Source organism: Lampris incognitus, chromosome 6 (assembly GCF_029633865.1).
Source record: "Lampris incognitus isolate fLamInc1 chromosome 6, fLamInc1.hap2, whole genome shotgun sequence".
NCBI lineage: Eukaryota > Metazoa > Chordata > Actinopteri > Lampriformes > Lampridae > Lampris > Lampris incognitus.
In genome coordinates, this window is record NC_079216.1 from 61,813,700 (window position 1) to 61,830,782 (window position 17,083).

The following is a 17,083-nucleotide window of genomic DNA, read 5'->3' on the forward strand; positions in this document are numbered from 1 at the left end:
TATCCAAAAACTTATTCAATTAATCTAGAAATTAAATGACATATACTTATGTCTCAGTCACTTAGCACAGAACTGTAAACCGATGCTGTAACGTCAGCTAGACTGTGCACGTAGCGCTTACATGTAACGCTTAAAATTTGCAAGGAAAAATAAAAAATCAATCAAATGTTTCATCACAAGTAGTCTGAAAGGCAGTTGGCACGTCTATCATCCCAAATCCACCGGATGCTCACTTGGTGTAACTGAGGTACAAATCCCACTTTGCTTGACTCGGCCACAGAGGCCATCCGGGCCACAGCCAACTGACAAATCAACAGTTTACAAAGAGGATACTTGATGCATTATCAGGTACACAACTTACTACCCCATGCCGCTCAGATTGTGAACAATGCCTCGAGGGCCTCTTTGGCGTTGGTCTCTCACCAACAGCAGCTCCTCAGAATAGCAAAATTGACCTGCGCTAATACAATACATCCCAGAGGAGCTGGCTTGGCCCACACTCTTACACAGACATAAGCTTACACACACACATACACACACACACACACACACACACACACACACACACACACACACACACACACACACACACACACACACACACACACGCTAATAGCAGTAAGATCACCGAAGCCTGTGTAAACTGTCACATAGAGCAGCAGTCCAGCTGCCCGTGGTCCAGATCCCAGCCGGTCAGTGGGTGAAAGGAGAAATAGTTGACACATGAAAAACAAAACTGTTCAGTTTTTTTTGGCAATGTGGGAAATTTAATAACCACATAATGCACTGCATAGAAACACAAGCTACCAAAATGCTATCCTTTGTTTGTTTGTTTGTTTGTTTCTGTAAACGTGCCAAATTAAACCATACTGTACACCAATGCCGTCACAACTCCAAAGCAAAAAAAAGAAAAAAGTAATGACGCATGCATGCATCAATGCATCCGTCCATCCATGCATGCATCCGTGCATGCATCCATCCATCCACCCATGCATCCATCCATCCATGCATCCATCCACCAGCCTATACAGAGGTGCTCACTCTAATATTCGCAGACCACTTAATGGCTTTTATTACATTCGCAATTAGACGTCTTTCCGGCGAATACGGTTGGCTTTGCCCACCAGACCCCATATATAGGCATACCCATAGTCAAATGTCTGGCAGGCGACGAATCGCAGAGCAGATCCTTAAAAAAAGACGGGGCACACTGACGGCACCCCCACACGCCTGCTCCGAAAAAAAGTATTGGATGTCCGGAGGAATTCAGTCGCCCCCCCTTTGAAAGTACATATTTGACAGGGCACAGTCAGGAAGAGCTTGCACTCCAGCTTAGCGTTCAGTTAGGCACAGACGCTCTCTCTCTCTCCTCTCTCTCTCTCTCCCCCTCTCTCTCGCCTTGGTTTCTTTTGGACGTTTAGGTGCAGCCTAACAAAACAATAAGCAGCCATGGATGCCATCAAGAAGAAGATGCAGATGCTCAAGCTCGACAAGGAAAACGCCTTGGACAGAGCAGAGCAGGCCGAGGGAGACAAGAAGGCAGCGGAGGACAGAAGCAAACAGGTCGGCATGTCTTTCTTGGCAAATCCCAGAAAGATCGGTAGCGAACGGCAGGAGTACCGGCATGCCCTCGCGGTAGCCTACCGGCGCGCCCGCCGGCTATAATGGATCCCCCCTCTAGGATATACGGATTTATTGCTGTCGTGGATAATTCCAGATAAGGATTCGACCCGAAAATGTATTTAAAAGTGGTTTTTTTTCACCCCCTCGATTTGGGGAGGGGGGGGGGTATTGTAAATCTTTATCAACTTTTTTTTGGGGGGGGGCAACTGATGATCTCCATAATAGTCACGTTAATCCTTATTTGACGGTAGCAAGTGATTAACCGCAGGGCGTGTTGACAGTGTTGATGTGTAACTGAGTGTGCGTGCTGTTGATGCCCTGTTAAACTTGACCATATTCCTCCCATGTGCACGTGTCTAGTTAGAGGATGATATGAGAGAGTTGGAAAAGAAATTGCGCGTTACCGAGGACGAGAGAGATAAACTGTTTGAGGAGTTCCAGACAGCCGAGGAAAAGCTGCTGAGCGCCGAGGAGGTCGCCACCAAGGTACTTTGGCTGGACTTGCATGACTTCCTCTAACTTTTCTGCTTTCTTTCTTTCTTTCTCTCTGTCTGTCTGTCTGTCTGTCTGTCTGTCTCTCTGCCTGTCTGTCCGTCTCTCTGCACTCCCTCCTTCACGCCCCACACGCTGTTTCCCCGCTGATCACCTCTTGAACCTGCCCACGCTATAAAAAAAAACGCACCTCAGCTCGAGGACGACCTGGTAGCTCTGCAGAAGAAGCTGAAGGGAACCGAGGATGAGCTGGACAAGTACTCCGAGGCTCTTAAAGATGCCCAGGAGAAACTTGAGCTGGCTGAGAAGAAAGCCACCGACGTAAGTACTAGAGCGGGGTAGGCCCCCTGCGCAACCGCGACCGTCGCTTCCAGCGAGCTTCTTCTTGCACCTTTTTCCACGTCACTGTGCTATTTTACGAAATGACGGCGCAACACCACCGGGACTCGTCTCTTTGAGGGTGCGCTTCAAATATGCACCATAGGTGAAACAAAGACCTTATCCCGCATCCCGATTAACCTGAACAGGTGGGTGTCTCACGCCCCGCACCTCATTGGCAACAGAAGCTCAAACAGACCGATGTCCCATTGTTGTTGAACCGTCCTTTCCTATTTTCTGTCATTTGCCACCATGCACAGTCACTCACAAGTCAACACAAAGAAAGCAAGACAGGCTCGCCGCCGTCTGTGCAAGTGAAATACACATCTGTGCAGGGGTTTGGTTTTTTTTCCCCCAGAAAAAAAACTATGGAGTGATATATTTTACACATTTAGATGTGTTTCAGTCCAGTGGGGCTTTCGTTCAAGAAGATGTTTTCATAGAGACAGCAGACTTCTGAAGAGAGCTCAGAGGAAGCGCCTTGGATAAATATAGCGCACAGCTTTATATGGGCAACACGGAGCTCGCGTCTCCCGGCTGCGCCCCTTGCTTGCTACGGAATAGTTCCTTTTGAAAATGGCGGGAATTTTTTTTTTAAAAAACAACACATAAATCAATCATTGAATTAAAAAAAACAGGAATGAATGCATAAGTAAGCGGATAAATAAATAATTTTGTTAAAATAATCCTGTAGTCGCAGCAAGGCTACGGGTCCTGTTTGGGTTGACTTAATTGATAGACTTGTACACTAGAGGGAGTAAGAACACCGGTTTGTGCTTGTGTGACTAACCATTTCGGATTCACATAGTGTCTTTGTGATCAATTAACATTTCCTCGGAGAGAAAAGTTACGTCCCAAGGGTCATTATCAACCGAAGGAGCCGTGAACGGGTTTCACACACTTGTACTGTCAGTAGTTGACCTCCGGGGGGCGCTGTGATCCAATTCATCGCAGCCGGAGCTGATGCTGATGCTATTTAACTGGGCGTGTCTTTGCCGTTAACGAAGCAATTGTTACAACAGACAAATCAATTTCGTCTTTTATTTTAGGGGGCGACGGGACGTAAACCTAAACAACTGCCAGCGGATCACAACGACGTTTCTGGAGGTTTATTCGGCGTGCGCTGTAACTTAATGACCCAAACACACACGCGCACGCCGCCGCCGAGTGCGTCTTTAAAAAGCCGCCGTAGCGTTCAGCCCCATCTTCACGTAGTCCCATTTGTGCATTGCGGGGCGTCGCTTCGCCCTATGCCAGCTTCGAGGAAATCCTCCCGTAGCGGTTAGCGCCTTGTGCTCGCGCTTGACAGAATGGCCGGCTCGACATCCCTGGAGGCAGTCAAACGAAAGATAAAATCGCTGCAAGACCAAGCAGACGGTGCCGAAGACAGAGCCGAGCGATTGCAGAGAGAGTTGGCCCTGGAGAGGAAAACCAGAGAAGAAGTAAGCATGCTTAACCCCAAGCAAGCTGACGCTTGAACGCCGAGGGGGAGGGGGAGGGGGGGGGAAACGAGCCTTGCGAATGTCACGTCTCGGCATCGTCTCCCGTTCGTGCAACAGCTTGAACTTGTGCAGGTTGCGCCGACGTAGCGGAACGTGTTCCTTTGTGCACGGCAGTGCTGTAAAACTACCGTGCGTTGCACCGCCAGGTCCGCTTTGGTAGCCTGGTGAGCTTAAAAACCATGCTTTTTCTTCTCTGTTTCTGTTTGTGAAACGGCTATTCCTGACCACGAACACGGATCATACCGATGGCGTGCGCGTGTGAGGCTGGTCAGCTGCTGACGCCGGCACCAGCTGAACCATCGTGCCATGTCGCATCACCCCGTTCTGATAGTAGCGCTGCAGACTCTTGTGCACTTTGTCGCAGATAAGATCTGACTTCGCCACTGCGGTAGAGCGGAGTCCGTATCGTGTAAAGTAGTAAGACGATTCAGACGTGATTTCTTTTTTTGGGGGGGGGGGGGGTAATACCTTTTCAACGAAGAAATCCGGCTGTGGTATTGACATTTTTATGGCCTGCTCTGTTAGCTTATGTCCCGTGAGGCTTATAATTTGTCCATATAAGGACAAGGCAGTTTCGCATACAAGTAGAAAAGCATTTCCCTCTGGTGTGAACATACTGTGGCCTCATCCGCACAGAACGGGAAGTATATCTTGCCGTCTCGTCGGCTCAGTATGAGCGTCTGTATAAAAGAAAACACTAGATACTTTGGCGGTAGAGAAGAAACCAACATTTGTTGATATGATGGATTTATTTCCCTCGAGCACTTTTTTTTAGGTTTATTCACAAGCTGTAGTGCAATTTGAGATGCACTTTGACCCTGAACGGCAAACTATAATAAAGTCTGCACAAGGTGGGCTACCAGGAAGTAACTTGCAAGAATTGTGGAGTTGCAAGAATTGTTGAGAATTGTGGAGTGTGACGACTCATTAACCACGCTTGTTTCTAGAGCCTTTAGTTAAATCAAGCGCGCCCCATGTTGGATACTAAAATATATAATGAAGATCAGGAGTGTAGAAGCAGACGCAGGTGAAGGGATTTGGTTCCCATTTTCAGATGTTTATACAGCCACAACCTCTGTAACGTTCTAATTGCTATGTTGATGTTTTCCTTGCTGTAAAGGAACATTTCACTGCAATTAATAGCTCATCATCTACTTAGAAGTGTTCTGCAAATAGTCCTACTGGCCATATGAGACGGTTAAATTCTACTAAAATGCATCCATGGGGATCTTGGGCCTAAGCTGGTTGTATGAACAGTCATTGAAGCTAATTGTCCTCAGCATTTAGCCTCGGGCCTTGTTAATGTTCTCTCTGGGGCCTAGTAATTAAGAAAGGTATTTAACCTTTTAGCCAGGGCCCTTGTCATCATTATAGCCAGTGAGGAGCATCAGGAATCCATCTGAGAAGGCCCTTGGCTTTTTCTCAACAGGTGATACTTGTTGAGACCATTGCGATTAAACACGCTACTGGACATTAGATGACATGAACCAGCCAAGTGAACTGAAAAATCAAAAAAGCCACCTGCATTCTTTGTGTTGATGCTTGTCTCTTGATCATATCTGGTGCATCAGAGTATGAATGTGAGCATGCACATGTGAAATCCTGGTCCATCAAGAATTGGCGACCTCGGGGCTTTCCTAACATGCTGGTCTTCTCTTCCTAGGCTGAGGGCGATGTCGCTTCCCTTAACAGACGTATCCAGCTGGTTGAGGAGGAGTTGGATCGTGCTCAGGAGCGTCTGGCCACTGCCCTGACCAAGCTGGAGGAGGCTGAGAAGGCTGCTGATGAGAGCGAGAGGTCGGTTATTTTTAGCGGCAGAGAATTAAACTAAACCTTTGCTCTCTGACCATGTTCCTCTTGTCCTGTGCCTGCAGGGACCAGGTGGTTCGGGGGGGATAAAGAAGCCATGAGGCTGTTTCTGTCCCTTTGTTTTTGGCTATAAACCCCACCCCCACTGTGCTGTGGGGCTTTAATCCCAGACGAATCACACCACAGTAGCTGATACAAGACAGCATGCAGTCCTTTTCTGTTGTTTCAAAGCTTAAGCTGTTCTGAATTCCCCCAACACCAGAAAGCTGCAAGCCCTTGACTTTGAAAAGAGGATGTTAAAAATTCCCCAGGTAGTATTAATGTACATTGGGCATCAGAGCCCTCTGGGAGACTGTCGTCCATCTGGTCGTCCCTAGGTTCTTTCAGCGTGCCAGGGCCTGTTATCTTGATTGTGTCATACCAGGGCCCAGATTGGAATTGACTCCTAACACATCTCACCTGTTGTTTACTCATACAGAGGCATGAAGGTCATTGAGAACAGGGCCATGAAGGACGAGGAGAAGATGGAGCTGCAGGAGATCCAGCTGAAGGAGGCCAAACACATTGCTGAGGAGGCTGACCGCAAATATGAGGAGGCGAGTTTCTCAGCTCCTGGCAGCCCATTTGGCTGTTGCTATTGAGGAGCTACCACATACTGACTTGTTGCAATCAAACAAACCGATGCCAATTTTGTGGCGTGATACACAGTACATTGGCAGTCTCTATAATCAATAGACAGTTGGGAGAGGTTTTTTTTTAGTTATTTGTAGTTGTGGGCTTGTGCAACCACAATTCTCCATTTCATCAGTTGAAATGTGAGCTCAATCTTCTAACATACACATGTACTGTTTCTTAAAAGTTTGAGTAGATACAATTATATTTGATTTGTTCTGTTTTTACATAGAAAATGGTGTTAAGACCACCACCTCTTTTTCAAAGAATGTCCTCCTAGTTAACCCCAGGAGCTGCATTTGCCCAAGTTATAGTGCATTGATTGTTCTTAACATATTGATGTGCTGCACTTAAAGGTTGCCCGTAAGCTGGTGATCATTGAGGGTGACCTGGAGCGCACAGAGGAGCGTGCTGAGCTTTCAGAAGGGTAAGCCATTACGCTTCTGTGTGCCATCTGCACTTTAACTTGCTTGTATGCGGATATTTGAAGTCCAGATTTTTAATGCCATAACACAAAGCACGCAACCAGTTTAAATTTTGCTCAATGCTCTCCTCTTATTGCATGTGCTGCTAATTTGCATGTCGTCCTGGTTTGAATGGGTTTGGCTTTTCATGTGCCACACCTACTAACAGACTGGCTCGGAGAGTGGAGGAGAAGCTAGAATCTTTGGAGCAAAGCATAAAATCACTGAACTCCTCAGTTTCAAAGGTAACAGTAGACATACACTATATATGGTTGTGTGTTTGATAAGTGACTGCTTATGTGTGACTGCTTATGTGTAACTTTCATTCACTTTGTTGAATGAAGCCTGTGTCTTCCTCACTGTGCTTGTAGTTCTTTTCCTCCTTTGTGCTCTTCTTATTCGGGGTCTATCAGACTCCCCTCTAACCTGGCAGGAATTGTGCAAGAACAACACCCCACAATGACGGTCACTTTGCAAAGCTTTCAAAGTCTTGAAAGTAAAACTGCACTCTCCTAAGCATGGCTTTAAAGTCTACTCTGTGTGTCACATTCCTGCTCTGTTGTGACTATGGGATACTTAGGGTTCTTTCTATTCTTACTTCCCTTAGTTCTTATTATGTTTCCTCTCCCCCCCCCTTTTTTTTCCTCTACATTTTTTGTGTCTACCTCTTGTCTCCCTGTTCTTGCCCCCCTACACACAATCCTTTTTGTCATGTTTTCCTTTATCCCCTTCTTCTCTGCACCTTACCCCTTCATTTGAAACACCAGCAAATGCTCTGAACTTGAGGAAGAGCTGAAAACTGTGACCAACAACCTGAAGTCACTGGAGGCCCAGGCCGAGAAGGTAAGTGTGGCTCCAGCCCTGTACATGCCGCAAATCCCTCACCTACTTTCTGGCCTTAATGGATGGGGAGCAGAGGAACCTGGAGAACCGGACACACATTGTGTTATTTCATAAGGCCTACCTATATGTGTGAGAAATACAGCTTGTAATTTCCAGCATACTGGTACAGGAGCAGCCCTCTCCTGTCCGTGTGTTTGACTCTTATCTCTGTTTTTGTCCCACAGTACTCACAGAAGGAGGACAAGTATGAGGAGGAGATCAAGGTCCTCACCGACAAGCTGAAGGAGGCAAGTTTAACAAGGCCTTATCTGGGGATGTTGGCCAGAGGCCAGAGTACTTTACAAGGGCTATGGGAGCAGTGTTACAGAGTGGGTGCCGAGACTCTGGCTCTTATGAATCTGTCTCTCCACTACAGGCTGAGACTCGTGCTGAGTTTGCTGAGAGATCAGTAGCCAAGCTTGAGAAGACCATTGATGACTTGGAAGGTATGATTTTCTGGAAAAAAAAAATGTTTCCCCCTCATCTCCGAATGGTACTCAGTCAGCATTTTTGATTGTACGTTACAAGGCCAGTCGATTTAATTTGTGGTATTTGGGTATGTAGTTAATAATACTTTCTGAAGATCTTATTTTCCTCTCTCAGCCTTATTCTCCTTGGCTTTAAAACTTTTTCCTGCTTTCCCCATTTTCATTACTGCCATTTTCAAACCCACCCATAAATCCTCTGTGGCATTCGTTATCTTTGCATTAGGGGTTATTTGATAAAGGTTTGGATCCCATAGAGGGGAATGTTATCAGAGCATGTAATGCTGGCAACACGGCTCACTCGCCCTGCTGTGTAAGCATAGGATCACCTGTCCCTCACGCTGATTTACAGCAAGGGCTCACAGTAATTCAGCCATGTAGTTCAAAAAATGTTTTATAAGACTTTCATAGTAATTGTGAGGCCTGTGGATGTAGACTAATGAAATGAGAGCTCCACTTCCTGTTGGTGCTGAGTCAGTGCCATGTTGCAATTCTGTTCTGCCATCTTCTGGTATAACTTATTTTTTCCTCTTTTTTTCCATTTTGTCCATGTGCATCTCTCCTTCTCTGCCTCCTTTTGCCTGTTTGTTGTGTCACTGCTCTGTCTTGCTGATGGCCCGGATGCTCCACCCTTCTCCTGCTTTTCCTCTCTGCCCCCACTCTTACCATGCGTCCTCCTCTATCCATGGCCCTCGCCCACCAATAGATGAGTTGTATGCTCAGAAACTGAAGTACAAGGCCATCAGCGAGGAGCTGGACCATGCCCTCAACGACATGACCTCCATGTAATTCTCTGCTTGCTGTGTCCGTTTGTGCCGTTGTCACCCCTCCCATCCTCAGACCCCCCCCTACCTACTTTTCCCTGCACCTTGTAATCCCGACTCTCCAGCCATCTCACCCGGCCTGTCACCCACAAATTCCCGTGTACCCACCATGACAACTCTCTGCTTCTACTGGTTCTGTTCCTACTTTTCTTTAATGGCTTGTCCAACTGAGCAGTTACAGGGTTTTCTTTTTTTGGGTTTTTTTTTTAATCAAGTATAACACTTACGTTAAGTCTTGGAATTGGCAGTACGGCGTTCCACGTCTGTGACACCGTTGATCCAGGGGTCGAATAGCAACAATGAAGCCCTAACTACAACTCGCTCACCCAGTGGTTTCCTCTCTTACTTCCCATTGTGGCTTTTCAATGCGTGCTTTGTGAAAGCAACCATTTTAAATTATTTCTGTGCGCAGTTAGTAGACCCGGAGTCATGTCTTGTATGGACAGAACACAGTCAGAGTGGGAGCTTTGCTGTTTACAAATCTATTTGTTGATTACGCATTTTGCGACGTTTGTTACTTTTGACTTGAAAAATATTGTACATTCATCTTTAAGTTTGTATGTTATTAATACTAAGGCATTGTTTTATTTCAAAATATTCTGAATATTTTGATATCTCGACTAAAAGCATGTGGAGCAGTTAGAGCATTCCAATGTAGCTTACTGATTCGCTCTGTTCTGGATGATGTTTTGTTAACTTCCTGTTCATCAGGTTTCACCCATTTCTACTACTAATATGGTCTACTTCTGTCTAGAAGAAAGGCCCGCCCCCATGTCCTTGTGAGAGTGCTTTTTTTCGTAGTAACATTACTATACCAATTTTGAAGGTGAACTTTCACAAGTCTAGCTTCATCCTGGTTGAACTCCCAAACTATTTGGATTGACTTTGCCCCCCCCCCCCAAGATGCAGCCTAGCTGTGAGAGATGCACGAGTTGCACCGTCTAGGACTCCCCCCATGACTCAACAGAAAGCTTTGTATCTGTTCTGAGTCGGGGTTGATTCAGTCTCTGCGTTTGCCTTTGAGTTGTCAGTCTGTTTCACCTTTCAATGCATTTCAGCGATGCATTGTGGTTACATTGTGCCGTGCTGTGACTCCTGTAGCTCCGGAGTGCTGTGGTATATTTCGACTTTTTTTTTCTTTCATCCACCCCCACCCAGACTTGCTGTTCACTGTACTTCTTCTCTTCTACACAGATAAATTGTTTACACCTCGTCAAAGACGCCTTCTGCCGGCTGAGCGGTATCAGTCTGCTCTCTCCAGCCTTCTCTCCATTTCCCTTCCCCTTTCAGTCTTTGCTTTCCTCCCCCCCACCCACCATGTTTTCACTCTCATGTCAACGTTAGTCGCATCCCATCTCTTGTACAGAATCCTAGAATCTTTCTGTGTTGTGTAAAGAAAAATAAATGTCCTTCCTTCTATGTAAGCTGTATCTCTTTACTGTCTTTTGGTTGTTCTTGTTCTTTTCCATTTCTATTTATTTTTAAGTGGCTCTAATAAAACCAGGAAGCCTTAATTTTAATTTATGTATTTCATTGCTTCTGTTTTTTTTTTTTTGAACATATGAGGGAACCATCAAGCAGTGACGCATAACTTTTTTTCTTGGCACAGTTTCTCAGTTTGACTACTTTACATTTCATGTTTTTCTTTTTTTTTTCCATTTGAAATTTGAAGATGAGCTATTAGGACTGCCACAGCAGTACTTCAACCACAGTAGCTAAAACACCTACTTGTACTTGGGAGACAAGCTGACTTGTCTGCTCCTCTAGCATTTGGAATCAATGCATGCAAGCACTTTTTAGCACTAAATACTGTGGGAGGAATAGAGGATTCTGCCGTGTTTTTGGAAAAAGGAAGAATGATTGTTAATGGGAAGACTGCGGTCAGGTAGATTGGTGGGTAATGAAGTGCAGCGCTGTAGGACACATGGATGAAAAGGAACGTTTGACTCCCAGTGGAGATACCAGTGCTGACGATGACACATGGTCTTTGTATGCTATATGGTATACTGTCATTTATTTAAATAAATATAGATTCATACTTTCTGGGTGTTTTTATTAAAGATTAAAAACAGAATTTCCATCAACACCAAAACTTAAAACTGTAGCAGTCAGGATTCTTAGTCCAGACCAAAGAATTTTTTTTTTAATCCTTTAAAGAAAAGTGGGGGGGGCGTCTGTTCAAATTGGTGCTTTTAAGACTGCTGAACAATAGTTGAGCTAGCTTCTTGGTAGGCCCTGAACTGCTGGACCAGTTTTGGCCACAAATAGGCCAGTAATGACCACATACTTTAGAAGAAGCTATTTTATTGTCAGTGTACATGCATACAATGAAGTTCATTCTCTGATTTAACCCTTCCTCTACACACACACACACACTAGAAGCAGTGGGCAGTGTAGCACCCTGGGATCAAGTGTAGTTTTTTGTCATCGCCTTGGTCAAGGGGGCAGGCAGCAGTATTAACTTTAAAATGCATGTCTTTGACTTTGTCTTGAGCACACTGGTCTTCTATAAGCATTGCATTTGGTTTTCAATGAACTGCACTGTTGGGAGTTCTGATTAGCGGTGTCAGTCTATCATCCCCCCGCTCTCTGCCAATCACAGGAATTAATGCATGTTATGTCAGTCAGTGTGCATGCCTGTGGTTGGTGGAGCAGAGGGGGGGAGGGCTGGCCCGCTGGTTACTTTTGTTGTTTTTTGTTTGAGAGGGAGACAACCTGTGAGTTGAGATAATGGCGGTCTGTACAGCGTGGCCATGGCTGACAACAGCCGAGAATGAAGACAATGGTCAGTTATAAGTTCTCTAAGTGTGATCTTTAATAGCGGTGAACGCTACAGCTGGTGTCAGAAGTGGAGCATTCCTGCCGGGGAGCTAGCCTAGCATTTGGTGTCAGTGAGTTGGCTGGTTAGCTAGCTGCTTGTCATGGATTGCTATGGTGGGATGGAAGGAGAGATGGAGAGGAGGAAGGCGCATGTGGTTGGTCAGAGGACATGACCAGGGAGCTCAGGAGAGCTACATGTGAGGTGAAGAATCGCCTGAGGGAGCCTGCGGTGAGGATGGCTGCTGATGCGGGCATGACTCCCTCATCGGTGTTTCGTGCTGTTTCTTCTTCCACCGGATGTGGGCAGGTCAAGGCTCAAGATGTAAACAAACATGGCGGCACCCATCACCCAGAAGCTGTCACAGCAGTGAAAATGCCCAAGTATTCCAGTAGGTCAGACTGGGAGGCATTCCATGCCCAATTTGAACTTTTAGCCCAGGTAGAGAGGGTGGTCGATGGAGACTAAAGCACTACAGCTGGCTTTGTGCCTCTCAGACGATCTGTCCTGTCTCATGCTGCTTAGCCCAGATGTAGTTATGGGGCTTTAGTGGGGGCCCTGTAGAGGTGGTTTGGACAGTGTTTACAGCCTGAACTCCTGCATAATGAACTGTGTAATCGATGCCGAAAATCTGGGGAGCTGCTGCGGTTGTTGGCCAACGATATAGAGAGCCTGACACGGCGGGCATATGCAAATATGCCCCCAGAGGTACAGAGCGAGCTGGACCAGTTCATCAGAGCTCTCTTTCCCACTGACTTGCATGTCTAGGTAAAGCTGCAGCATCCACAGACTGTGCAGGCAGCCTTAGAGATAGGTGGCTGTGGAGAGCGGGAGAGTTTGTTGTAGGGTGTGGCTGCTGGGAACTGTCACAAGGAAAGCCCACCTGCTGTGAGGGCTGCAGGGGAGTGCTCCTCAGAGAGAGGGAGGCCAGCATGGGTGGCTGACTGTATCGCTACTGACAGCACACAGGCCACACCCAGGCCCCAGGGTCTGCTGGGGATTTGGTCAGTCGGGGCATTTAGTCAGGGAGCCCCAAGTCACCAAGGGCTCAGGGAAATGGACCACATAGAGAGGGATATGCAGACCCCAGCTCCAATCCTGTTTTCTCAAGCCACACCATGACAGGAGGAGCCCAACGGCACAGCTTGTGGGGCCAAGCTCCACTCCCCACAGAATATAGCAGAATAGCAGATGATCATGTCTGGAGCCTGTCATCGCGGTGCGGCGTACTTGTGTTGGGTTATGGTTGTGGTTGTTATGGCCCTGTCACAATAGAGGGGGTGTCCTGCTCCACTCTACACAGGGTCATCCATAATCTTGGTGAGACCAGATTTGGTGCTGGGCTGGGCTCAGTTTGAGCCCACTACTGTGACTGCACACAGGCAAGCAAGCACCTCTGAAAGGCAAAGGCATGTTGACTGTGACTGTAGGGGGCAGGTTGGTGCGTCACCTGGTGTGGACCTAGAAGGAGGCACACTGAGCTTCAAAGGAGGGCCTGCTGTCACTATGGCCCCTGCTGACATCCCTACCATGCCTCCTGTCAAGACTTTTCACACTAGCCGCTAGTGCAGTGGAGACTGTTTTCAGCAACCCCCCTCATTTCATTCTTCTGTGAGACCCACTCGGTGCAAGTCCCCCTCCATCACCCCCAGCATGAGCCACTCCGTTCCAGCCCTGTCCCGAGGCCCAGACGAGGGAGAAGGGGATGCTGTCTGCAGTAAGGGAGGTATGGAGGAAGAACTGTGGTATGTTTTTGCATGGGAGCAGTACCAGAGACCCGGTGTGAGGCAAAAAAGGAACTACGATTTGAGGACCCAAGGGAGGCACTTTCTGGCTGGAAAGCTGGTCTGGGTCTACAGCCCTCAGCGAAAAAAAGGCTGGTGCCCTAAGCTCAACAGTCAGTGGGTGGGCCCTTGCAGAGTACTGGCACTGCATAGCGACAGACTGGCTCCTTACAGAGGGGGTTCTTCCCCACAGACATCGGGGATGCTGATACCCCCCCCCCCTTCCCCCTCATTGCCTGCTCACTCCCCTGCCATCTTCCCTGTGGCAACGCAGGGGGCTCCAGAGACTGTGTCCCCAGCCTTCTCATCATTTCTCCTGGCAACCCTGTCCTCGTCCCCGGACTCACAGGGCGGCAGCCGCCCGCCAGTGACTGAGTCACCTACCTCCACTTTCTTTGTCCCCCCTCCAGTGGCTTGAGTCTTCGGTCCCTGTTCCCTTGTCTCCAGCCCCCCAGGTGGCATGTCCACAAAGGCAGAGGAGGCCTCCAAGTCACTTCAGAGACTTTATATGACCCCTCTGGGAATTGGAAATAGTAGTGAGACCCTTGGTTCCTGGAGAGGACAAGAATGCACCCTGGTCTCACTAGAAGTGACAGTAGTCTACCCAGTTCTTCCTAATTAAAAAAAACAAAAAGTAAATGATGTGCTTTATCAGGGATTCCCGAGAGGGGACTTTGTTTGTCCCTCGAGGACGAGGAACTTTGTAGGGGGGGGTAGTGTAGCAACCCTGTACTGTTGGGAGACCGATTAGCAGAGTCAATCCTGCTCTCTGCCAATCACAGGAATGCATGTTATGTTGGTCAGTGTGCATGCCTTTGGTTGGTGGAGTAGAGGGGGGGGGGGGCTGGCCTGCTGGTTACTTACTGGTTTTTCATTTGAGAGGGAGACGACCTGTGAGTTGTTGAGATAATGGCGGTCTGTATGGCATTGTTGTGGCCGACAGCAGCTGAGAATAAAGACAACGTTCAGTTATAAGTTCTTAAGTGTGATCTTTAATAGCAGTGAACACTACAATATTTTTTGTATAAGGGAAGATGTACTGGATAGGGCCTTTTTATACCATAATGCCCCTTAACAGAATTACTCAATTTTTACACACATCTCACCCAGCTGAAGAATACATAATTTTTTTTTAAAATTCATTTCAAATCATTTATGACATACCCGGGGCTCACTGTGCTGGCTGTCTTGACTCCGCTCTGCTCACCCTGTTCGATCTCTGCATGCTGTCTTGTCTACCTCTGCAGAAATGAAAAATAAGCATTGCTGGTAGAAAAGTAAGAACAAGAACACTGGAAGAATCATTTAATCTGCAGTGTTTGTTGGATTTTTAAGGCCTTTCAAATGTTCAGAATGTTTTTAGAAATACACACTGATGAGAAAGAAATATACATCTTCTTGACGTGTGTATATAAGGTAGGTGCCAACAGGGGTTGCCAGATTCTCTGCTTGTCTCCAGTTTTCCTCTGACTTTTCTTCTTTCTCTTCTCTTCTCTTACTTGCTGTCTGACTGCAAAGATCGCCTCTCCCGGCGAATTGAGAAAAACCGACTTCTCACTAATGAACTAAGGCTGGCCTTGAATGAAGACTAAACCGAGTGAATGTCCCATTTATTTGTGTGTGTGTGTGTGTGTGTGCATCTGTGCGTGCATGCGTGTTTGATCAGTTTGTGCATGTGGGATAAATTTGTGAAAACTTGTATATATTGTGGGTATTTTGACCATTTTGTGGTTTTTTTGTAGGCTTTGTTGAAGGCTTAACACTGTATAGCTGCTTACACCTGAGCTTGTGTAATCTAAAAAAATAAAATAAAAAAAAAACTTTTTTACTTTTAAATAATGTGGTTTAAATTCTACTAAAATTTGCAAACTGACCTGAGTTATGTAGCTAGCTTTAACATTAAAGCAAGCAAATAAACTAGCTCACTTGTCCTCGTTTGTGTGGTTTTTAATAATCTTTTATTTGGTGTCCTAACAGAGAAACTGTCACATGCTAAAGAAGAGAACCTTGATATGCACCAGATGCTGGACCAGACTCTAATGGAACTCAATAACATGTGAAGTGTCCCCCCTCCCCTATTGTACACACATGCATTCACACAACACTGTGGTTTGGGCTTTTTGTACTCACGCCTTGCTTGATATAAAGCCTCGTTCCATCCTTGGTTGGGAAAGAGAACATACAGCCAGATGCGAATCTTATTACACCATCTTTCCTTCAATGGAACCTGATCTAGTAGCAAAGCACGATGGAAGGTTTCAAATTCTTCTCTTAAAGAAGCACAAAACGAGAAACTTTTTTTTTTTTGCAAGCTAATTTTATTCATGCAATGTCTCTGTTTTGCAGCCATCAATATATCATTAAGCTTTAAGAATTTTGACAAATTACCTAGTGATATGACGAGCCATTTGTTACAAATTTTGTTTTACATCCTTGTTTCAACCTGAGCCCATATCACACAGGTGTATTAAAGAACAAAGTGGATAAATTTTGCACTTAATTTTAATATCGCCTGCCTCCCACCCCACCCCAAGTTTTCTCAAAAGTATACTATGGATGTCTTATGTGTACTGGTGCTACTGTATCGAGCAGTTTGAGAAAACCTTTTGGAGGGGTCTAAACTCCATGTTGTCTTTGTCTATTTTAATCTGGTGCCAACATGTACTATTGGTTAGAAGAGGACTTTCCTCATACCAAAATGTTGTTTTTTTTTCCTTTTTCTCTTGAATTAGATCTCAGTACCATGTATGACCTCGCCTTGCCAACACCTTCCACTCGTCTGTTTGAAATCCGTTTCAATTTTCATCTGACCTTAAAGTTATGATTTCAGTCATATGGTTGTGCATTATTTCTTTTTACCATTATTTTATTTGTGGATGTTTCAAATGTATATCGTATCTGAAATGTAAAAACAAAGAATTTAAATAAATAAAAGCACATATTTGAGATTTTCTAACTTTTCTGTTGTTGAATTGGCTGCCCATGTACAACCTGCAAAGTCAACTACATGCCATGAATAGTTTGTATTCAATACATTTCATTGTGAGTACAGAAACTTTGAAAGGGACTGTTTGCATATCATGCAAAGCATATTAACCTTGTTTGAAATTTGCAAACTCTCCCTCAAGCCAGATCTGCCCCCCCCCATTTATATTACATTAATCTTAGCTCCTTTTTCACGTTGGCTGCAGTGCTGGACTACTTTTGAAGGCATGACCGATAAAGTTGTTTTGTATATACTCGTATTACTTATTTCTTTTCCCCACTGCCTTTTTTTTTAAGTGCTAACTGGAGCTTGAGGGACTGTTGTGTGACCTTCCCCAAGACCATTGTCATACATACCATGGAAG

At 45.9% G+C, this 17,083-nt stretch overlaps 1 protein-coding gene across 6 annotated transcripts; it reads left to right on the forward strand.

Annotated features, from left to right (window-relative positions):
• The first annotated feature begins 1,308 nt into the window (after window positions 1-1,308).
• On the forward strand, window positions 1,309-16,689 carry LOC130114076 (tropomyosin alpha-1 chain). Of its 6 annotated transcripts, none has more exons than XM_056281827.1 (10): window positions 1,309-1,563; window positions 1,984-2,109; window positions 2,311-2,436; window positions 5,659-5,792; window positions 6,283-6,400; window positions 6,833-6,903; window positions 7,708-7,783; window positions 8,008-8,070; window positions 8,199-8,268; window positions 15,711-16,689. In XM_056281827.1, exons 1-10 carry the CDS (start codon window positions 1,450-1,452, stop codon window positions 15,791-15,793), a joined length of 981 nt encoding a protein of 326 aa, XP_056137802.1. In that variant the 5' UTR covers window positions 1,309-1,449; the 3' UTR covers window positions 15,794-16,689. The 6 variants fall into 6 exon arrangements, with proteins under 6 accessions (XP_056137802.1, XP_056137800.1, XP_056137797.1 ...); XM_056281825.1 differs by lacking the exons at window positions 2,311-2,436; window positions 15,711-16,689 and adding exons at window positions 9,014-9,092; window positions 10,326-10,550; XM_056281822.1 differs by lacking the exons at window positions 1,984-2,109; window positions 15,711-16,689 and adding exons at window positions 9,014-9,092; window positions 10,326-10,550.
• The last annotated feature ends 394 nt before the right edge of the window (window positions 16,690-17,083 follow it).

Excerpts from the sequence above, each read along its gene's own strand:
- LOC130114076 (XM_056281827.1), top strand. The coding sequence starts at position 1,450 with ATGGATGCCATCAAGAAGAAGATGCAGATGCTCAAGCTCGACAAGGAA. Across the intron at positions 2,110-2,310 it reads CCGAGGAGGTCGCCACCAAG|CTCGAGGACGACCTGGTAGC; the intron begins GTACTTTGGCTG and ends AACGCACCTCAG. Across the intron at positions 6,401-6,832 it reads CTGACCGCAAATATGAGGAG|GTTGCCCGTAAGCTGGTGAT; the intron begins GCGAGTTTCTCA and ends CTGCACTTAAAG.